At 40.8% G+C, this 25,120-nt stretch overlaps 1 protein-coding gene across 3 annotated transcripts in view; it reads right to left on the reverse strand.

Annotated features, from left to right (window-relative positions):
* Nucleotides 1-25,120, reverse strand: part of LOC124613182 (patj homolog) — a 475,849-nt gene that overhangs the window by 421,429 nt on the left and 29,300 nt on the right. For 2 of the 3 annotated variants that reach the window (XM_047141824.1, XM_047141823.1), the window contains exons 4-5: nucleotides 21,256-21,381; nucleotides 20,084-20,199 (exon numbers count right to left, since the gene is read on the reverse strand). In XM_047141824.1, coding sequence (XP_046997780.1) covers nucleotides 20,084-20,199; nucleotides 21,256-21,381 — 242 coding nt within the window. The remainder of the gene's footprint in view (nucleotides 1-20,083; nucleotides 20,200-21,255; nucleotides 21,382-25,120) is intronic. The other variant, XM_047141825.1, reaches the window with a different exon arrangement.

Raw genomic sequence — 25,120 nt, forward strand, 5'->3', positions numbered from 1 at the left:
TTTAAGGATAATCAGAATTTGGAGAAGAGTCCTAATATTTTGAACATCTGTACAAAGTCCACAATGTTTAGGCTTACATTCAAAAGAAAATCAGATGAAAAATACAAATTATAATGAAATATGCTGTATTTCTTTCCTTTTTTCAACTGTTATGGATGTACACAATATCTTCTTTGCTAGTGAACATTTACAAGTTGCAACAGACCCAGTGCGCCACTATCTTTGTCTGATGTGGTATACAGTTGCTGAAAAATAACAGCTACGAATAAAATAATATTCTGATCCATTTGTAGCATGACCATCTAGCCTTCTGATAGGACCTTATCAGTGTGCACCGTTCATGTCCTGTCCGTGCAACATTCCTGCCTCACCGTCGTAAGGTGTCCACACCACATCATTTCTGTGTAAATTGGGCCTTAGATAGGGAAAAGTGGTAACTGTTTAAACATTCAGAAAATTTTTATCATGCATTCATGCACATGTGACAGTCATTTCAACAGGCGGGTACAGCGTGATTTGTAGTAAACATTACATGGTTCATTTCCCTGGTGCTTCTGGCTAGATGTGCCATCTTAATGAGGCACTAATGTTACCATTCACGAACGCACTTTGCACATCATACACCTTATATTTGAGAAGATGACCGTTGATAACTGTGCTGTGCACAAATATGCATGACACAATTTTTTAACAAATTGACAATGCTGTGTCCACAATGATTACTATAGACGCACTTGAAAATGGACAGTGTCTGAAAGTAGTAGTGCAAACAATGCAATTTAAAACACAGACTGGTGGAATCATGTCGCTTTTCAAATTTATTGAGGGTGTGTGGTCTACCCACAGCAAAATAATGTGTGTATAGTTCCTCTAATTTATCACTTAAAAATGTATGGTGTGGCACCCTGCCACGTATGTATTCAAAATGTGTAAGCACCAAGCTTCTATCAACAATGGTTTGTTGAAAATTCAGCTTCCAGTAGAGTGGACCCGTTACCCACCTTCCACTACAGCTGCTAAAATTCATCATGAGTTATACCTAGTTTACAAGTCTGCAATAATGAGTGAAGAAAAGGTTAGGTAATGGTGTCAGAACTTTAATAAACGTGACTGTACAAATATGCATGATGAAGAGCGAAATTTCGAAAATGGACAAAAGCTGGAATGATCGATGATTGGTGCACTAGCGATAAATGTATAAGTGGTGATCAAAAAATTTTCGTCTGAGGGCGTCGCAGCAGTGTATACGCAACATAGCACGACTGCAATGCGGATATATAAGCACCGACACGACAGCAAGGGATTAGTGCGGTATTCGGGTCTTTCCGACGTGCGTGCGGGATATATGAAAACGTGAACTATGGCGATGTTATTAGCAAATGTGTCCAAACAGGAACAATTTACTGTTATTCTTTTCTTCGCTGCCGAAGGACAGACACCGGCTGAAATCCATCTCAGAATGAAAAAATAAGAATTACGGCATGTAATTAAGGCGGAATGTCCGGGAAAACTGTGACAAGGGGCGTTGCTGCTTCACAATTAACGCACGTCCCCAATAGCTAAGTCGCAATGCAGAAATAATAACGCCAACTGAAATGGGAAATATTCAAGAACCCGCGCTACAATTCTAATCTCTCCTCATGCGATTATCACGCCTTCGGTCCCTTAAAAATTGCCTTGGAGGGTCGACGATTCCTGTCAGACGGGAATGTGCAGCAGGCAATTACAGACTTTTTCATGCAGTAGGGCACGGTGTTTTATGCTTTCACCAAACGCGTATCTTCAAACTGGTGAGTTGGTGGGATGATTGCTCTCAGCGATTCTGCCTGATTGGCATACCAATTCTGGACTGAATGGCCATCGACCGGAAACTGAACGCCCCTTACATTAACATTGCACGCATCATTATTTACACGATTGTCACAGAAAAGCTGCGATATCGTAAACTGTATGCAAAGTCGATAACTAAAATGCTCACCAACCAAAATAAAAACAAAGAATGCCAAATAGAGGAGCGCTTTTGGACCGCTATGGCCTACATGATCATTTTAGTGTATTTCAACAGCTCTGTCATCAGCGCCCTCACTGGCTGTCCAGATAATTTACATGGGCCATAAAAATTAATACTGCCAACAATATATATCGTTAATGTTTGAGGCAATACATTTCCGGGTCGCGCTATTGTCACAAAATGACAAACCCGTGCTGGTGGAGTCAGTACGGCTCTGCTGCTTTTGCATCACACAAGGAATAAACCTAGAAAGACTAAAGAGGAATCAGTCTTAGTGGATCCGTTCTTTATTAAGTACAAGGAATACTTCAAAAAATTTAACTAGTGAACTGATGCTGGGTATATACGTGTTACAGAATTTTACCTTAATGTCGAAACACGTTTGCGAATATCTCGTACAAGCAACTGGTCCGAGATCTGCTAAAAGCGATGCAATTACGAAAGTTTGTATACCAATTACAACCCGACTGGCAATCGTTCTTTTTAGCTACGGGGATTCGTACATAAGTTTAAAGTATCTCTAAAAAGTTCACTATTCTGTACTCATCAATAAACCTCATGACACTAGCAGTATGTTATGCTTTGGTAGGTCTGAAAGATTTCATTAAGGGAAGTTTGAATAAGATAAGAATTTTTCTTTTTTTTTTTCATCAGACAAACTACTGTTTGCACTTTCAACTCCTGCTTCACGGACGTTTCGAGATGTGTGGACAAAGAGCCACCCGCGCTTCCACTATTCCTATGCAACTGTTTTGTCTCGCATTCGTTCCCAACTCATCGGCTACAGCTTGCCACCAGTTTTCAGAGTGTGATCTCTGTATAAATTACTTTCGACATCACATAGTTCTGATCGAAGATGATTCGCATTCATCAAATTCACAGTTCCCTCGTTGGTACACTTTCCAATTGCTGTACACAATAAACTCATAACTAAAACATGTCCGCCCCGGTAGCTGAGTGGTCAGCGTGACAGACTGTCAATCCTAAGGGCCCGGGTTCGATTCCCGGCTGGGTCGGAGATTTTCTCCGCTCTGAGACTGGGTGTTGTGTTGTCCTAATCATCATCATTTCATCCCCATCGACGCGCAGGTCGCCGAAGACCTGCACCAGGCGAACGGTCTACCCGACGGGAGGCCCTAGCCACACGACATTTCCATTTTTATAACTAAAACATGCCGTGTACGCGCACAATCTTTCGATCAAATGCAAAACGAATGTGGCGCTGTCGGTGAGAGAAGTACGAAACAAAAGTTGCGAGCGAGATGGAAGCATTTACAGACAAGGACAGAGATAGATAATTGTCTGCAATACCAAATATTCTCAACTACTGGTGGGCAGCATTGGAAACCCCTCGACAATACGTCGGCAACTACATGCAACATCAGCAATCTTGCCCAGCCATACCGCAAAATTGCCGTCTACTGTAGCCACATTATAGCAATACTGACAGCAACGCTATTGTGGCAAACTGAAGCCGTAGAATATGCCCAATCTAAACTAACGTTTAACATATTCTGAGTGGAGGGGGTAAAGAGGCATAAGGGGGGGGGGGGGGGGGGAGAGAGACACGGAAGGACGACGGTGTCCATCCCCACAGGCGAACTTACCTGTAACGCATTAAAATTCGACCCGCCTGCTTAGCTGGGTGGTAACCTGGTCGCCTCCCATGCAAATGGGGCCGGGTTCGATTCCCGGTCGGGTTGGAGATTTTCTCCGCTCGGGGACTGGGCGTTGTGTTGTCCTCATCCTCATCACCGCCGCGCCAAGTCGTACAATGTGGTGTCGAATGAAATAAGACTTGCACTTGGCGACCGAACTTCCATTTCCGTTAATTTTTAAAACAATGACACTTAAAATCGATTAATAAAAATAGTAAAGTGCGTGGTCGAGCTACCAACTCAGAGCTCATTGACGACCTCTACTCATCACATTAGGGACTGAATTTTAATAAGTATTACACTGTCGGCGTCATCAACGAGGATGGTGGAGATGTATCCAGCCAAACTGAGGGCTGCCCTGATGTAAGTATATAAAACACAATCCCACGCTAAGTCCACTGCGCAACATAAGTGACGCACTGTTAGAAGAGAGTACATCTTCCAAGTATCCTGCAGACACAGTTCTGTTGCGGTGCGCATAACAAGTGCATCACAGCGGGGGAATGAAATGGTGCGGCAACTGGAAAATACACCATAGAGTACGATTCTTGTGGGCAAAAGTCTAAATTGGACATAGATTCACCGCGAAATGCTGATGGTATATGGGCCAAATGCAATGTCGCGTCCAGTCGTAGTGATATAGTGCTAACAATTTGACCAAGGCCGCACAAACGTGGGAAGATTATGATGTTCCACCACGAAATTTCCATCTTTTCGGCAAGTTGAAAGAATATCTGGTAGAAAAGTTCACAAAGCGGTTCTCGAATGGCTCCGTGACTATGGATTATTTCTGTCGTCGAGAAACTGAACGATTCGTAGAACGTTCCGACCGATGTTTACAGAGACTTGGTGACTTTGTTGAAAAACACTGTCACGTATAGTGACACTTTGAAGTGCAGTACAGCATTCAATGAAAGGTATCTGGCCGGCTATAATAATGTCTAAAACTGTCTTAAAATGTATAACTTACTTTTGAAAGTCCCCTCGTAGTTAAACAACACTGCACCGGAAGTGGTACGCTACAAGCTTCAAATACTGATGGATGCTCCCGCCGGAGCAGGAAACTGTGTCAAGGGACAGTGTCCTCTTCGTCTCCTGGTGGAGATGATGATGATGATGATGATGATGATGATGATGATGATGATTGGTTTATGGGGCGCTCAACGACGCGGTTATCAGCGCCCTCATAAATACCCGATCATTTCGCAGTCCAGTCACGCCATTTTCCCGAATAATGATGAAATGATAAGGACATACAAACACCTAGTCCCCGGGCGGAGAAAATCCCCGACCCGGCCGCGAATCGATCCCGGGACCCCGTGATCCAGAGGCAGCAACGCTACCAATTAGACCACGAGCTGCGCACTATTCGTCTCCTGGTGAACATAACTTTTTCCATCGCTCTGCCTGCATGACCGGTTTAACTGACCGCAGTTTGTTGTTCACGCCTTCCCAACATTAGTTTTTCCACAGACGCATGCCTTCTGTCCGACGGTACGATGTTAGCGAGCTGTGGGACGGCACGCTGAATTACAACACGATCTCTATAATCTTCTTTGGTTGCCTTGTCGTCTGCGTCGTTTCCCCGTATCCCGAGGTGACCTGGTACCCGGCAAGATTGTCTTGGTTGTGGACCTGCTGTAAGGTATTTTGTTAACCGTTAAGGAACACGAACTCCAGAGACCCTATCAAGAAAAACTGCTGAACAACCAAATGCATTCCCCTACTTAGACGATAATTTGTTTTCCCCACATTATTACGGAAAACGAAACGTGATTATCCCACAGCAGCAAAGGAAAACGGTTTGAAGATGACGAAACCGGCATTGTCAAGTGATTCCATTCCCAGGCGGAAAATTTTTAAGCAGAGGAGTTGAAAAAGGTATTTGCAAAAACACCAAAAATGTTTAGAAGTAAACGGCAGTTACGCAGAAAAGTAAGGTATAGTTTGTTCACAACACCCTGAACGAGCTCTCCTTAATAGTTCTGGATCGGCTGAAATCGGTAGAAGTCGGTCGACTTCGGACCACGAGTATTTTTTGTACAGCCGCTGTCAGCACCGGCGATTTAACAATATTGCATTTATACTCAACCTCTATATTATTGCACCTGGCCACTGTCGGAACCAAGCAGTCACGCCACAGTAAACAAGTGTAGTGGTGACTAAGGAAAACGCATCGCACTGTCAATGCTTCCAGGTCAGCTGTGCATACATGAGGGTCATTCGGAAGGCCAAGAACTTTTTTCTACAGAAATTTTTATTTGATGTTATTAAACGTAAGTATTTTACAATTTGATACCCAAGCTAGTTGCCGCCATGTTGTTGAATCACTGGTTAATGGCTTCTGTTCATCATTACCTCCGTTGCGTTGTCCACTCAAAAAAATCTTCAATTCGGGGAATAAGAGGAATCACTTGGGGGGCTATATTCGGACTGTATAGCGGATGCTGAAACATTTCCCACTGAAACCAATGAAGCAAGTCATGTGTGCGAACGTGCACTAGATTGAAGGAGGATATTCTACTGGTTACCTCTCCGTGTCATTTGTTTTTAATAGTGCGACGAAGGCGTCGAAGCGTCTGACAGAACGCCGCTGTATTTATGGCCTCACCTCTAGGACTGTAGTCGATGACCAAAACACCCTTACGCTCCCACAACACCGTACCCGTAATCTTCCTGGTGCCCAAAATTTGTTTTGCTTTTCTCGGTTTCGTTGGAGCTTGCGTCTGATGCCATTCCACTGATTGGAGCTTTGTTTCTGGTGTGAAATGTGATATCCAAGTCCCATCACCAGTGCCAAAGTGATTCAAAAATTCATCAGCATCCTTTCCACAGCGACAGAAAAATGTCAATGCAGCTGCCATTCGTTTGGTATTGCTACCATTCCTTTGATTTTGTGTTCCTCTGACAAAATTCGAGGAACCCACCTGGCATACAGTTTTTTATGGGCCAGATCTGCAATAACAATTTCGTACAACACAATTCTTAGAAAGGTCTGGAGTGAATGAGTACAGTCCACTTATTGAGAAATGACTGTTTTCTTGGGGTTTTGTTTCAATCCTTGCTTTGAGTCCGGCCCCAGCTATCTTCGACGTGAAAATTGTTCCATCCGCCATTAAACATGATGCACCACTTAACTGACCCTTCGAGCATCATGTTATCGAGCCCTCAGTATCTGTCAATAAATTGCAATGGATTAGACTTTTTGCGCGATTAAAAGGCGGATAACACTGCGCACCTCACGCTTGGCGGAATCGTCAATTTTGTTACTGATTTTAAAGTCGCACAGCTAAGCAATAAGCAGCCGAATTAGATGGCAGGTGCCGTCAAAATGAAGCAGATAAGTACCAAGATCAGTACTTAGTCGGCGGCGTTGGTAAGACGGTCACGTGTTCAAACAAAACGTTCTTTACTTTCCGAATGACCCTCGAACTATCAACTTCGATTACACACTAACTCACGATGAGTCGACCGAAGCAACTTCATTCGCAACGTGCAATAACACTGTGTGGTTTTTTAATACCTGTATGTAGGGAAAAACGTTCTACCGTAGATGTTACGAAACATGGAAATGACAGGGTTATCGCACACAGACTTATGGACGTCATCGCAATCCCGCATCCTGTGACTTCTCGATAGAAATATTAATCCTTTGACAGAGGTGACACTAGAACATTCTGTGATGGTTACCAATTAAGTGTCGACATGGAGAAGCTCAATAATAATAATAATAATAATAATAATAATAATAAACTCCCTCTGGGCTTCAGAAGGCTTCCTTCGCTCCCTGCATCACTCCGAAAACTCGGTCAAGACGTCGTGAACAAACTATAGGTCTATAGGAAACTAAAACAGTCAGTAAAGCTCTTTAGCCATAAATGCCTTGTTGATCACGCTGTCTTTCGTTGCCTCTGCCTGTGTAACATTTTTCTTCCCAGAGCGGCGACGGACATGCGGTAACAGTCAAGCAGTACAGCGGCAAGTGTACTCGGCGCTTTTCGCCGCCAGCATGCTGCTTAGTGCTACATCCTCGGCAGTTGGGATGGAAAGAGTGAGAAGGCGAAGAAAAGAGGCGGACGGAAGGCGGAGGAGGGGAAGGGGAAAGGGACGGGGACAGAGAAGCTGGCGGAGTGGCAGGGAGCTGCCCGCCCGCGAGCAGCGGCTAGACTCTACACTAGAGGGACGTCGCGGGTTATCTCCCGTGCTGCGGCGAGCGCGCCACGTTAATTAGAGAGCTACCTTAAGTGCGCCGCGCACGCTAACAAGCAGCGCTGAGCGATGGAGGCGCCCCCGATTCGAAGGTCGGGCTCGTGACTGAGCAGATTGCGCTGCCGAAAGAATGGAAAAACACGACGCAACCTCACAGTACATCTACACAGATATTCCGCAAGCCACTGTACGGTGCGTGGCGGATGGTACCCTGTAACACTGCTAGTCATTTCCTTTCCTGTTCCACTCGCAAATAGCGCGAGGGAAACGACTGTCTATATGTCCCCGTATGAGCCCTAATTTGTCGTATCTTATGTTCGAGATCCTTACGTGCAATGTATGTTGACATATTAGACCTTCTGGTGACAAACAGAACTGAACTATTTGAAACAGTTAACGCAGAACAGGGAATCAGCGATCATAAAGCGGTTGCTGCATCAATGATTTCAGCCGTAAAGAGAAATATTAAAAAAGGTAGGAAGATTTTTCTGTTTGGCAAAAGTGACAAAAAGCAGATTTCACAGTATCTGACGGCTCAACACAAAAGTTTTGTCTCAAGTACAGATAGTGTTGAGGATCAGTGGACAAAGTTCAAAACCATCGTACAATATGCGTTAGATGAGTATGTGCCAAGCAAGATCGTAAGAGATGGAAAAGAGCCACCGTGGTACAACAACCGAGTTAGGAAACTGCTGCGGAAGCAAAGGAAACTTCACAGCAAACATAAACATAGCCAAAGCCTTGCAGACAAACAAAAATTACGCGAACCGAAATGTAGTGTGAGGAGGGCTATGCGAGAGGCGTTCAGTGAATTCGAAAGTAAAGTTCGATGTACTGACTGGGCAGAAAATCCTAAGAAATTTTGGTCTTATGTCAAAGCGGTAGGTGGATCAAAACAGAATGTCCAGACACTCTGTGACCAAAATGGTACTGAAACAGAGGATGACAGACTAAAGGCCGAAAGCTGTTTCACAGAGGAAGACTGCACTGTAGTTCCTTCTCTAGATTGTCGCACAGATGACAAAAAGGTAGATATCGAAATAGACGACAGAGGGATAGAGAAACAATTAAAATCGCTCAAAAGAGGAAAGGCCGCTGGACCTGATGGGATACCAGTTCGATTTTACACAGAGTACGCGAAGGAACTTGCCCCCCTTCTTGCAGCGGTGTACCGTAGGTCTCTAGAAGAGCGTATCGTTCCAAAGGATTGGAAAAGGGCACAGGCCATCCCCGTTTTCAAGAAGGGACATCGAAAAAATGTGCAGAACTATAGACCTATATCTCTAACGTCGATCAGTTGTAGAATTTTGGAACACGTATTATGTTCGAGTACAATGACTTTTCTGGAGACCAGAAATCTCCTCTGCAGGAATCAGCGTGGGTTTCGAAAAATACGATCATGTGAAACCCAGTTCGCGCTATTCGTCCACGAGACTCAGAGGGCCATAGACACGGGTTCACATGTAGATGCCGTGTTTCTTGACTTCCGCAAGGCGTTCGATACAGTTCCCCACAGTCATTTAATGAACAAAGTAAGAGCATATGGACTATCAGACCTATAGTGTGATTGGATTGAAGAGTTCCTAGATAACAGAACGCAACATGTCATTCCCAATGGAGAGAAGTCTTCAGAAGTAAGAGTGATTTCAGGTGTGCCGCATGGGAGTGCCGTAGGACCGTTGCTATTCACAATATACATAAATGACCTTGTGGATGACATCGGAAGTTCACTGAGGCTTTTTGCGGATGATGCTGTGGTATATCGAGAGGTTGTAACAATGGAAAATTGTACTGAAATGCAGGAGGATCTGCAGCGAATTGACGCATGGTGCAGGGAATGGCAATTGAATCTCAATGTAGACAAGTGTAATGTGCTGCGAATACAAATGGCTCTGAGCACTATGGGACTCAACTGCTGAGGTCATTAGTCCCCTGCTGCGAATACATAGAAAGAAAGATCCCTTATCATTTAGCTACAATATAGCAGGTCAGCAACTGGAAGCAGTTAATTCCATAAATTATCTGGGAGTACGCATTAGGAGTGATTTAAAATGGAATGATCATATAAAGCTGATCGTCGGTAAAACAGATGCCAGACTGAGATTCATTGGAAGAATCCTAAGGAAATGCAATCCGAAAATAAAGGAAGTAGGTTACAGTACGCTTGTTTGCCCACTGCTTGAATACTGCTCAGCAGTGTGGGATCCGTACCAGATAGAGGTGATAGAAGAGATAGAGAAGATCCAAGGGAGAGCAGCGCGCTTCGTTACAGGAACATTTAGTAATCGCGAAAGCGTTACGGAGGTAATAGATAAACTCCAGTGGAAGACTCTGCAGGAGAGACGCTCGGTACGAGATTTTGTTGAAGTTTCGCGAACATACCTTCACCGAGGAGTCAAGCAGTATATTGCTCCCTCCTACGTATATCTCGCGAAGAGACCATGAGGATAAAATCAGAGAGATTAGAACCCACACAGAGGCATACCGACAATCCTTCTTTCCACGAACAATACGAGACTGGAATAGAAGCGAGAACCGATAGAGGTGCTCAAGGTACCCTCCGCCACACACCGTCAGGTGGCTTGCGGAGTATGGATGTAGATGTAGATGTAGACGGCAATAGAATCGTTCGGCAGTCAGCTATTTTCTGAATAGTGTTTCTCGAAAAGAACGTAGCCTTCCTTCCAGGGTTTCCCGTTTGAGTCCCTGAATTGACTCCATGACATCTACCAGTAACAGATCTAGCAGCCCACCTCTGAATTGCTTCGATGTCTTCCTTCAATCCGAGCTCGTATGGATCCCAAACACGCGAGCAGTACTCAAGAATAAGTCGCACCAGCGTCCTATATGCGGCCCCCTTTATAGGTGAACCACTCTTTCCTACAATTCTCCAAATAAACTGAAGTCAACCATTTGCATTCCCTACCGCAGTTCTCACATGCACGCTCCATCTCATATCGCTTTGCGACATTACGTCCAGATACGAGGGTAAGTCAATTATTATCCGCAAAGTAGTTATAAAATTTTATTGTAATCAAATAGGAAACGTACAAGAACATCATTTTTCGACATAGTCTCCTTGCGTTTCAACGCACTTGGTCCGTCATTGTACAAGCTTCCTGATGCCCTCATAAAAGAAGGTTCTCGGTTGGGCTGCGAGCCAGGAATGCACCGCTTCTTTCACTGCTTCGTCCGAGGCAAATCGACGGCCCCTTAATGCTGTTTGAGTGGACCAAACAAGTGATAGTCAGAAGGGGCAAGATCGCGACTATATGGAGGATGATCCAATACTTCAAATTTGAGTTTCTGGAGCGTTTCAGCAGTGTGGGCAGCAGTATGCGGATGGGCATTGTTGTGCAACAACACACCACCTTTTGACAGCAATCCTCGGCGTTTGCTTCGAATTGCAGGCTTTAGCATGGCAGTAAGCATCTCACTGTAACGTACGCTGTTTATTGTTGTGCCCCTTTCCCCATAATGTTCCAGTACTGGACCTTGTGTGTTCCAAAAAACTGTAAACATCAGTTTTCCTGTGGATGGTTGGGTCTTAAACTTTTTCTTGCACGGCGAATTTGGATCATTCCATTCCATACTCTGCCGTTTACTCTCTGGCTCGTAATGATGGATCCATGTTTAGTCATGATCCTGTCTAAGAAGTTGTCCTCTTCGTTTCCATAGCAAACCAAATGTTTTTTGCAGATACTGTGCGGGTTGTTTTGGAACTCATCTTCCACAAACTTTATGAAACCCAAGTCTGTTGTGGATGATTTCGTAGGCAGAACCTTGACTAATTTGCAGACAATGTGCCACTTCTTCAATATTTAACTGTCTCTCTGAGCGAACACTCAATGGTTTCTTCATTTGTGGTGGTAAACAGTCGTCTGGCTCCTTCATCATGAGTAACACTTGTGCGACCACTCAGAATTTTTCAATCCATTCGTAGACACTCCTCTGTGGCAAAATACTGTTCCCGTACTGTAGCGGAAGTCTTTGATGAATTTTGGCTCCTGATATACCTTCCGACCGAAAATACGGATCACTGAACGTTGCTCTTCTTTGCTGCAAATAGACAGTAGAGCAGCCATGATTAACAGCATGGCAGCGATAATGAAACTAACTTAGCAGCTTGAAAACTGCAAAGCGATAACAACAAATAAACAAACCATGCGTCATCAATGTAAAACAACAGTACTACCAAAATAAACAAACATATAACTAAATTGCGGATAATTATTGACTTGCCTTCATATTTTGACGACTTAACTGTGTCAAGCAGGACACTTGGTTCAAACCTCCCACTCATCTGAATTAACTTAATTATTTTCATATTTAGGGCTAGCTGCCATTCATCACACCAACTGGAAATTTTATCTAAGTCGTCTTGTATTTTCCTACTGTCACTCAACTTGGATGCCTTACCGTACACCACAGCATCATCAGTGAACAACCACAGATTGCTGCCCATCCTGTCCACCAAATCATTTATGTATAAGAGAACAACAGTGCTCCGATCACGCTTTCCTGAGGCACTCCTGACAATACCCTTGTCTCTGGTGAACAATCACCATCAAGGACAGCATAGTGGGTTCTACTACTTGAGATGTCTTTGAGCCACTCACATATCTGTGAACTTATTCCATATGCTCATACCTTCATTAACAGCCTGCAGTCGGGTATTGTGTCAAATGCTTTCACAAATATGGAATCTGCCTGTTGCCCTTCATCCATAGCTCACAGTATATCGTGTGAGAAAAGGCCAAGCTGAGTTTCGCATGAGGGTTGCCTTCTAAAACCATACTGGTTCGTGGACATAAGCTTCTCAGCCACAAGAAGGTTTATTATATTCGAACTGAGAATAAGTGCAAGGATTCTGCAGCACACAGAAGTTAGGGCTATTGGTCTGTAATTTTGTGGGTCTTTTCTTTTACTCTTCTTATATACAAGAGTCACCTGCCACTTTTTCCATTTGCTTGGGACTTGGGTGGTGAGTAAGAGATTTGTGATAAACAAGCTAAATAAGGGGACAATGCCATTGAGTACTCTTTGTAAAATCGAACTGGGTTTCCATCCAGACTTGGTGATTTATTTGCTGTCAAATCTTTCAATTGTTTCTCTATACCAGGTACGCTTGTTACTATGTCGGCCAACAGCAGTTTTTCTGATGGTCAAATGATGGTATGTTTGTACAATTTTACTGTGTGAACAATTTCTTGAACATGAAATTTAAAACTTCAGCTTTCATTTTGCTATCTACAATTGCCACACCAGACTGGCCAACAAGAGACTGAATCGAAGCCATTGACCCGCTTAACGATTTTACACGAGACCAGAATCTCTACTAACCTTCGCTTGTCGTCATTTGTGTGTTCCCTTTTGAACCTAGAGTGCAACAGCCTCTGCTTCCTCAGCATCCTCTGAATTTCATTATGAAATCATGGCGGGTCTCTTCCATCCTTTACCCCATTACTAGAGACATAACTCTCCAGACCATGATTTACAATCTGCTTCGAAAATGTGTTGAAAGTTATTTTGCATGGCTGTCTGTGTGTACACCCCACAATAAATCCATACACATCACAGTTTATACGTGCTAGGTTAAGGTCGCCTCCTACTAGTATTGCATGATCTGAGTATTTACACACTATTGACCGTAGACTTCCTTTGAATGACTCTAGAACTGTCACAGCAGAATCTGGTGGCTGGTAAAAACATCTAACAATTAACTTGGTTTCACCTACACCTGTTATACCGACCTGATAACTACTCTGTCACACTTAACTTCAACCTCATTAGAAGCAATATTTTTGTCAACTGTAATGAACACTCTCCCTCCTGTGGCCTCTAATCTGTCTTTCCAAGATACGTTCCACAACTTGCAAAGTATTTTAGAGCTTTCCACTTCAGGTTTCAGCCAGCTCTCAGTCGCAAGAATAATTTGAGCACGAGAACTTTCCTGGGAGCAAGTAAATCCAGGAACTTTATTACAAATACTTTGACAGCTTATTGATAAAATTATGGCAGTCAAAGTGTTGTTATCCTGAACACAGATTCCTTTGCTGCGTATCGACTGGTGATACTACTGTACTTGTATGGCAACTGACAAGGAAGCAGCAACCTGACTCTTTCATGGTTTTTCCCAATTCACCCAACTCCTCCAGTCCAGTTGGTAGCATACACGTCTCTAACCATCTGCTGACATTAGCATAAGCACTCAATTCCCAGACAGAAACTGATCAAAGGGCAGATCCTGGTGAGGTCTGACTCTCACTTGAACATATCATCATTGTGGAAGGTTTTGTTAGAGGATTACGACCCTCAATTACATGGTGACATAAGGTATTGTATATCATATGACCTCAAAATTCTTCATAGGGCACCTTTCTTTTCAGGAAGAAGAAACGAAGTTGCTCATCAATAATTTTTTACTTCATTATTAATTCGAACCCATATAGCCTTGGTCTATCTGGAACTGACTAAGTGAGGTGGTGTAGTGATGGAGGTCAGATTTAGGTTTCCCATTATTTCCCTAAACTGCTTAAGCCAAATTCTGGGATAGTATCTCTGAAATGGCACAGCCCATTTCCTCTCCCATCCTTCCTAAATTAAACTTCTACTCTGTCACTGATTTCATCATCAACAGGACACTAAACCCTATTTCCTTTCCTTTTCTCACCTGAAAGGAATTAAACAGGCAATATGTTGGACTGTGTCTTTCATAGACAACTAAGTGAATGATAGACGATCCAGTGCTCCTGAAGTATGGACAAAACATTTCCCATTTACAGTATTGCAGTTCTTCCATTCTACACAAAGATCCTATTTATGGCCATTCAAAGACAACAAAGCTCACTAAACATCTCAGCCACATATGGTAACACATGTCATTTTAAAATAAAGAGGAATATTCCTAAACAAATTTTCTCAGTTGGTTTGCTCCAAATGAGTCATCCAGATGCATGGCACTTTGGTGGCAGAAAAATAAGCTTCATCATTAGTTTCCAATACTCTTAGTGCATAAAAGAAATGCTTGCAGTGCCATTATCTTAAACCTTTCCTATCCTTTTTTGTGCTCACTTCATTCTCTCCAATTCTTATTTATTTTAAGACAGTAAGGATGTAAAGCACTACGGGTTATTACACTAATGTTTAAAAACAAAAAACAAAAATAAATAAATAAATAAAATACAATGTGAAGTCACTTGAAAGCTTTATTATTTTTTACACTAGTTTTTGAAACAACAGTGACGTTTGTTTATGATTGTTTATCATTTTTTCTATATATTACTTCTTAAAACAGTCTCCTGAGGGAAGTCCAGGCTTCCTCCTGCACGTTTCACAGTAGAAAATTGTTTCTTTTTTTCCTCCTTGCTCCTTGTGTTTGCTGCAAACCATGCAGTCCTTTGTTGATTCTTTTTCTTTCATTGTACATTATAAAACAGTTCTTCCCACTCAGCCTCTCCTCTGAGTCGTCAGACAATGATGGTCATTCTCTTTTCTCTGAATTTGTATTTCTCACCTGGCCAACTAGCTGTCTGATTAGATTTCTTCTGTAGAAAAGGTATGTCTGCAGTTATTTTTCATGTACACTTTTGTCTATTGAGTAAAGAATGTAACTGTTCACTACAGCAACTTCAATCAGCCAGAAGAATAATTTTTTACACCACTTGTATGACTGCCTTGTAAAACCACAGCAATCACAGCACTGATCAGACCTGTGCCCTCTTGCCATAAGCTATGTGTATTCCAAAATAACAGTGGGTTTCAGGAATTGCACAGGTTCCTTCTTCCTATAACCATTGATCAACTGGGTCTGAGGATCAAAGAATGTACTCAACATAGCCACAAACCTCTTGTCATGGAATGAAAGACATAATATTCAACTGACTTTGATAGGCACATTACTTATATTCAGCAAGTTTTTCCTTCTTCAAAATGCACAGAAAATGCTTCCCAGAAGGTATAATTGTACCTATTATATGAAATTTCAATTTGTGCAATTCCCAAATAAGTTGAGAGCTGGTGTAGCACCAGTCAGTATAAAAACTGATAGCCTGAACCACCTACAAAAGGTAGCAGCTGCTGCACCAAATGAACCAAAATGGTAAATCAGGATAAATTAGACCTTCTGTAGTTGTGATTCCATAGTATGAAATGTGTGAAAAAAACATAACCATTTTCTTACTGACAGGAAACTCATAAACCTCACTTTGTACGCTTCTTTGGATTGTACTACTTGAACTGAATACTTCCTTTGAATCCTACTGTGCTCTCATCAATAGCCACATTTCTTTTTGTTACATACAGTTGTTTCTATTTACTGTCAATGTATGCATTCTTCACCTTGCTCCCTCTTATAAACTGACACCCCTGAGCTGTGACAGGTGGAACTTCACACAGCATCCAATACATTTGAGAAAAAAATGGAGGCAAGATAAAAAATCCTCAAAAAATGGAGTTTGTTCTAGCCAGTGTTCTGTAAAAATAATCAACTAATTTTGGCTTCAAATTCAAAGCCATATTCTATACTACACAAAAAAAAACTTCAATTCTTCTAACAAAACATCCCTCCACGAGTGCCACACTGAGTGACTTTCTGTATCTTTTATTTAGCATACATATTTGTAGCGCTCATAATTTCATTAACAAGATTGTCAGTGAAGAAGAGTTGTAAATATTCAAATTTTGACTTTCGTTCCAACACCATGAGGTCTGGTGAAACACTGTTGCACGACAGAAAAAGGAAACTCCATAAGACCACAGCTGATATCACAATAAACTTTCCAGATACTCATATTTGCTACACTTTTCACTAGTAAGATTGTCAGTGAAGAAGAGATGGAAATATTCAAATTTCAATTTTCATTTAACACCATGAGGTCTGGTGGAACATTGTTGCGTGACAGGAAAACGAAACTTCATGAGATCACAGTTGCCATCAGAATAAACTTTCCTGATAATCATATTTGCTATAGTTTGGGTTTCTTTATCACAGTCTATTCCATCAGTAAACTCTAGTTCAGTAGAACTTCTATCACTGCACATGACCGAAGTATCTTCCCAGTCACTTTCATCACTGAATTCTCCTTCATCCTCAATGCCTTTGAGAAGTCACCTGGCAATATCATCATCACTTATACGTTTCTTACTGGCCATTATCATACAATAAATGTGCGAATGCAATATGCTTTGAGTTGTCAGATCTTCGTCCTGAGTGCTGCCCTGTGCCTAATGAATTCTAACAATTGGGTACAAGGAAAGCACAACAATGGAACCATAGCAGAAAATGGTAATGTAGGGTGTATGCTGATAATGTTGGACGTATCCTGACAGCTGATCAGAAAGATTAACCTATAGCCTTGACTAAAGTTTTTCATTATTTTCTATCTTCTTTTTCAGTCTCGTAATTCAACTCAGTATATTCCAAATAGTAACAATCCTGTTTTGTTAATGTTTTGACATATTACTTAGAAATGTTACTCTATTAGCATGTAGGGAAAATAGAAATGGGTAACAAATTGAACAAGGGATACCAGTTTTTAAGTACCACACGTCAGTGTCTGCCTGTCCCAACACACACCCAGAAGGTTATACAGATTTCAATAATCAAATAATACACTTCAACAATAAATGCATTAGCCAATTGTAATCTGCATCCTTGGAAAATGTAATGAAAAATAATATGAACCCAGTGCTGCCTGCAATGCCAAAACACTACGGATTCACTTCTAATACTGGTTGTTTCCACACATTTCTCCACGTCACCTTGTCATGCATGCCAGCATTCCTAGAGATACTAGTAGTGTCTTATGCCAAACTATTTTCTTTCTGGACGATTTCTCCTGACATTTGAGAGTTACGTTTACATTTCACCACCTTCCCCTTCATTATCTCCACCCCATTACCTAGGAGATAGTACGTAATGTGTGAGCGCTATTTTACTGAAAGTTCTCCAGTTACTTATATGTCACCACTTCCTACTACCTCTGCTAGCAATGAAGTCCTCAGGACTGTCCACAATCTGATGATGATGTCCCACACTCCGCGAAGCGTAGGGGATGATGCATGAGACCCGCACCGCCTACTAGGCAACATCCTTGCTGAGGTGGTTTGCCATTGCCTTCCTCCGACTGTAATGGGGATGAATGATGATGATGAAGATGACACAACAACACCCAGTCATCCCGAGGCAGGGAAGACCCCGCCGGGAATCGAACCCAGGACCCCGCGTGCTGGAAGTGAGAATGCTACCACAAGACCACAAGCTATCTACACATACAATATCTTTATTTGCTGTTTTGATCATTCCTTTGACTGGTTTAATATCATCCTATAGTTCTACTAATCTCTTCATCTTGAGTGTCTAATCTTTGTCTGTCCTTGGTGCTTTTCCATCAACTGCTTCTGTTGTATCTTCGTCTTTCACAGCAAATTCAATAGCTAGTAATCGTAGCTGCCACATGCTGTGCTGACAACTTCAAGACACATAGAAAGACTGTCAAATACATGGAACTGCTGTCATTGAATAGCTAATATAGCTCATTGCCCACAAAAGCACAATCACTTTGGGCCATATTTTGCTTTGCTGACAACTATTCACTGACATCATGTTCCAATACACCTGGCTGTGATCCTGGAATCTAACACTGGTTATTTCTTATGACTTGTTTTACTTAGCAGCAGACTGCGCTCTGATGCAACCACAGACTTCCTTGGTGGTTCTTTTGGGTGGCTATAAACAGGGTAGTCATAAACAATCTAAACAGCATGTTAGGGTATTGTAGGGTAGGTTGTGCTGATAAGTAGCTGTTATGAAAAAACATTTGATATGTTATTCTATTTCCCAGTTAATTAGCACTGAAGTTAGCCAATCACGCAGTTGCAGACACTCCGCCAGATAGATACATTTAGTGTCAGTTGTTCTCACAGCACAGATGATAGCACATGAGATTGCTAAGCCTTTGAGTTGAGTTTGATCCTTACTACTGTCCCAAGTTCAATCTTTGTATCACTCCCTTGTTTGGTTTTAGGAAACCAAATGAAGAACACATTTGGTGACACTATCTCTGGCACGCCATTTGAATTTGTGTGTGCAATGGCCAGATTGGATAACTTCCATGCTAATTAACATGGAAGTGACACAAGGTGCTGAATTTTTTTCTTAATAATCTTCTCAGCCAAATTATCCTGCAACACCCTTACAAGCACTCTGTATATCCCATTTACAAAGTCAGGGACTGGCTGGTTTATGAGTTATCAGTACATCTCCTTCAAGTGCCAAGCTGTCTGCTCTTAGTTGGCTTAGTTCATTTCCCACTTACCTTTCATTTGCTTTTCTCTGCTAAAATCTCCTTTTGTCTACTCTTCTTTCTAGTGCCTCTTTACTTCATATTTTATCTATACACATATATAAAATAATCTTTCTGTCACACCAAATTTAAAATGCTTACCGTTTTATCCTGCAAATTAGGAACAAAAGATCTTATCTTATTTTTACGCCTGAAACACTTTTGAGAGAAAAGTTATATTTTCTCGCTTGATGACAGGCAATAATTGACAGATTGGAAGCGTGTCTCTCTCTCTCTTTTTGTTTGTATCTGTTTGGTCTACATGTAAACTGCATACACAAGCACAAGTTATGTCTCACTGCGACTACATCAGTACTTCAGGGCTTTCATCCTCTAACTCGTTTCGAAAATGGCAACAACCAATGTATTTTCCCAATTACATAATACACCCTCTTGATAGGGTGACTTACAAGTTCTTTTAAATCTACATTGTAAAATCCAAGAGGTCCTAGTAACCCATCGGGACACTGATCTATTTTCCATTTATTAACTTCTGTTGCTTTTTAATCTAGCAGTCACATGACACTGATTTGGGGAAATATAATGTTTAGTACATGGAGAAAAGTAATTAACACATTACATACTTCTTTTTTTATCTTACAAACAATCAGCTAATATGATTCCTAACAACCAAGTTCTGTAATTATGTCTAAAATAAAAAGGAGTACACTTACCACTATGCCCATCATTTTTTATACTATGCAATTATAACTAGGAGGAATTGTGTTGAAACTACTTCTGAGCAGAATATTTCAATACTCACACCACCATTGTCAGTTTCTGTGTCAGGGGGTCAAAGATTACTAGTCATCCCCCAATGAACCAAACCAAAGGAAAAAATGAGCTTTTTGTATACTTACCGGCCTGCAATGCCTGTTGGTTGTATTTCCTGCACAAAGATTCCAAGTTCACCTTTCTCCTCACTTCGGAGACCAACAACACTGAATCCAAGACTGCTCCCTTCTGGTTTATACAGCTGCAAGGTGACAAAAATTCATAATTTGATATTATTGCATGAATTCTACACAATTAAGGTAAAGTACAATGTGAGCATATAAACTGAATTCTCTAGGCAACAAATCAGCACGGGTAGATAAAAAAAACTCATTTCTTGATTTTCAATAAAATAAGACATAATGTTCCCCACTGTACACTCACAGTTAATATTTTTTCTTGCCTCTCTCTAGGCACGAATAGAACAGAAAAAATATCCCCAATTCACACATTTTGGACACTCATTCTTATGAAAATGTTACGTGTAATAATAAAGGCAAAACGCTGGAACATAAAAAGCACTATACATAATGCTAACAGATTATTGAGACAAGGGAAACAAATAATATTAATTCTGAAGTGTCATACATAACATGAACTAAAGTACTGAAATGAGGGTTTTATCCCTTTTGTGACAACTAAATAAAAGTGAAGGAAAATGTGCCATATTGCTGATATTTTATCAAATCCAGTAGTTCTCAAATATTTAAAGTGAAGGATCATGCACTATATATTTTTGTTTTCTTTTCCCTTTAAAAATACAAGCAAATCAAAAATAAAACTGCCACATCAAAAGGATAGAATTATGAAGATATACAATCACTTTAATATTTTACAAAATGACAGGATAAGGGTGAAACTGGTTCTCTTGTAGGAAGGTGAGAATAAGTGCCATTTTTTTCTTTTCCTCAAAAGGTGGGAAGAAGAAAAGCACAAAACTAAAATGTACATAACAGTAAATATGATCAAACCTTCACCAAATACCCTAAAACAACATGTATCACAAAAAACTACAGGAAAACATCTGCATAAAACAATTAGTGGAATGCAGGTAACACAACACACACATAGTGACAGGTCAGGAATATTTACAAAATACTGTGGGGGAGTGAACAGTTTATGCAGTGAAAGAAATAAGATGTTGAATACCATCCACGCTACTGAAATAACCATCACACATTTTACAGGAAAAAGTGGATAACCCATAGCCAATTTACATTTTCACCAAAAGCCAACCAAACCATTGGTCTTTGCCTACCTGCACTGTCAGTACCTCCCTGCCTTGAGAGGATTCCTGTATGGCTTTCTGGAACTCTATTGCATATGTTGGAGTGGTTATAGGGGGCAGGGCGACGTCCTCAGGGGCCAAGGATGGACTAGCAATCTGATAAAATGCAACCATATCAATTTGCCACAAACTGCACTTTCCAGCTATGTCATAAAACTTTATGTAGTCACAGTAATATATTCTAATTATGTATCTGTAGTACAAGCTTAGACCCTGCTGAAAATAAATGTTCAAAAGTATTGTACAACTAGGACACAATCTGTGTTTCCCCAAATTGTCAAAACAGAGCATAAATGTGTGTTGCACATGACTGGAATGCACCTGCTGATACAACCATACCTACTGTCTCCAAAAACATAACAATGTCACAATTATCAAAACAGTTTATTAATGTTGGTGAACTTGCTATGAGGAAAAACAAAATTACTAAGTATTAAAATTTTCAATTATTGTTAGGTTGTATGAATCTCCTTTTATGTCCAGTATTATTTCACATACAAATATTTAAAGCAAAACTGAACTTGATGAAAATGTAATTTAACAACATTTTGTTTTAACACCGAACAAATTTCAGTTTCTAAAAGTGTATTGAGATTAAATATACTCAACATATAAGGGTGCTCATCATCAAACGAATAAAAGTGTTCCATTAATCTCCAATGGCCCTGAAACTCAATACACACTGACCAGTACAGAAGACCACCTTGGGAACTACAAAATAGTTCTCAATAACATTGTTTTGGATACATGAACAGTATATTTCATATGTGAATGTGTGTGTGGTAAAGTGTACTACAAGGACTGTAATAGACCTCTATGACTGTGCTTTGTATATTCTGTGGCATTACCTTAACGACGTACTGTAATGCGGTGTTCCATGTAGTTATGGACATTGAAGTACAGTTTAGCTTATTCTTGCATTTTCCATATTCAGAATTACTTATTTCGCTGTGTACGTTCCAACAGAAATGATTATTTAACTATTTTTATTTCCTTTCTCTCTCTGTGACATCACTTTCTCAATTCTAATTCTAATGTGTCACTCCTATTTCCTGATTAAGTAGATGAATTATCTCAAACATCACACATTAATCGCATATGCTACCAGCTTCCTAATTTGCATTTGTCTTGCAGCTGCACCTTTGTATCAGTGTTTTGGATGCCTTACCGTTCCTGTGACACTCATACATTTCTCTTCTTTTATTTTTTCTTCTTGCATTCACAGAAGCGTGAAGACATTACAACCATTGCATTTGCCATATACCATTTCTGTGGAGGTTTCATTTATTGTTATTTGAGGGGCATAAAACCTACATCTATACCAGTGCCTTATTCAGGTCTTTCATAAATGAATTACGTTTTCATATGATGGTTCCAATTAAAAAAAGGTGTCTGAATCTGCCTTCAGCATGGCTACATTTATGTCAGTTCATCTCAAATTACACAACAGCAGATACTTATTCCAGTAACAGTTTTTTCGTCTATTTATACACTACATACCACATTTATCTAGAGTGGAGGTTAAATGTTAATCTTTGTACAAGGTGCTGTTTAACTTCAAATCTCTCCATATTTCATAAGAGTTTACTAACAATGCCACTTCCGAAACCACAGCCGTATGCTTGAAACAGCTTCAGCTTCATAGAGCTAGACTTTTTCTGACAAGTCATTTATATGTATCAAACAGTAGACTACCATGAGTCAGGTCAGAAGCTACTTTTGCTTCAGACAATGGTTATGTTAAGAACAATATACTCAGTATATCATTCTCAATATATATATACTCAATATATCATTCCCACGTGGAATGTTTCCCTCTATTATATTCTGAACAATATACTCACTTCCATTTGCTAGATTGTCTATAACCTGGCTGCAAATCTTGTCAGGTATATGGGAGGCATTCAATAAGTAATGCAAAACATTTTTTTTCTGGGCCAACTCTGGTATAAAAAATGCAGAACTTGTTGTGAGACAGTGTGAAATATTCTCACTTATGCTTTTACAGTTTCATCAAGTTCCAACAGGTGTCGGCACTACACACAGCCTTCAAAATGGCATCCATAACGAAGGCGCTTTCCAAGCAGAGAGATGTAATTGAATTTCTTTTGGCACAAAACCAGAGCATTGCTTGCACAATGTCTACAGAGGCCTGGCAGAAAACAAAAGCACAGTGAGCCACTATGCAAGGCATCTGCCATCACCACAACAAGGTTGTGCAAACCTGTCCAATCTCCCATGCGCCAGTCAGCTGCACGCAGCTGTAACTCCTACAAAAAACATCTGGACACTCTCATTCAAGGTGATCAACAGATCACAACCAAACATGATGCTGCTCACCTGGGTGTCTCCAGTGATAGTGTTGACACACTTGCCCACCAGCTGGGATACTCAAAGGTATATTGCCCACTGGATTCCTAACAGAAAACCATAAAGAGCAACAAAGGACCATCAGTGCAAAATTACTTTCATATTACAAGGCTCACTGTGACAGACAATGGGGAGGTTATTGATGCACCAAGATGTTGGCTCCGACATCAACCAGTAGAGTGCTTGCTAGAATGCAGACATATGGGCACTTCCCAGTACGGTGGTGTAAGACTGTCACACTGAAAGGAGATTATGTTAAAAAACAGGGTTTTGTAGCCAAAAGAGTGGGGAGTAATAAGGTGTATTGGAATCCTGAATAAAACTGATCCACTTTCAGAAAAAGAAATTGTTATGTTACTTATTGAATGCCACTAGGTGATGAAGTGGAATTCAATCAAAGACTTTCAAGAAGCCCAGAAATCTGACTTCAACATGAACTCCATTATCTAATGCCTTCTGCATCTTGTGAATGAACAAAGAAAATTGGGTTTCATATGGGCAGTGCTTGCAGAAACCATGTTAACTCCTACAGGTGGGATGTTTGGTTTCCAACAAAAGTCACGACAGCACAACATATGCTCTATAATTCTACAACATACTGACATTAACAATGTATGATTGCTGATTTGTGCACTTGTACTGTGCTTCTTCTTATAAACTGTAATGATTGCCCTTTCTGCAGTCATATAATACACTTAGTTTGTGACATTTGCCTGCTTTATTTCTTCGTTGATAGTCCTCGGTGTCGACGTACTGCATTTTCATACTGGCTGAAAAATGGGGGGTGGGAGTTCAACACTGACTACTGTAAATGATGTAGTCGACAGTTGCTTTTCCAGTTATTTGCTTTCACTGTTCACAGCCCCCCAATATTACACAGTTAACAGGACCAGTTCACTATTGGTTAACTATTGATAAGCCTCATTAATAGTTTGCAGGCAAACGACAGCATACTGCGACAATAGTTAACCGTTGAATATCTACGAGCAGTAAAAACATAACCACACAGTTCTTACAGAATAATATGGTACGTGTGGCACAACTGAACAGACACTGTCATTATTTTAACACACTTATTTCACGGTTAAGTTGATGCATTGTTGTTGATCTAACCAATAAATGTTCCTCGTCTGAAAATTGGTCATGGACTGACTGTCTCGGGACCAAAACTTGGGCCTATATATATCCTCACAATAAATGGCACTGAAACTATACACTGTCTGCTGTTTAGATTACTGAAATTAAAATTAAAAGATAACTCATTCAATTACTTGAATATATAGAAAAATTTGTTCTTTTTAACAGTTTCTCATAGCACAAAGGTTACGCCGAATTATTTGTTTAAATGATGAAATTAACAGATATAGTTATACAAGCAATACTTTTGACAAACTTGGTAATTATTTTGGAATTAATTAAGGGCTGGCTTTGCTAACATGTTTTCGAATGGAGCCAAACAAACACT

This window comes from Schistocerca americana, chromosome 4, assembly GCF_021461395.2.
Source record: "Schistocerca americana isolate TAMUIC-IGC-003095 chromosome 4, iqSchAmer2.1, whole genome shotgun sequence".
In the NCBI taxonomy this organism is placed as follows: Eukaryota; Metazoa; Arthropoda; class Insecta; order Orthoptera; family Acrididae; genus Schistocerca; species Schistocerca americana.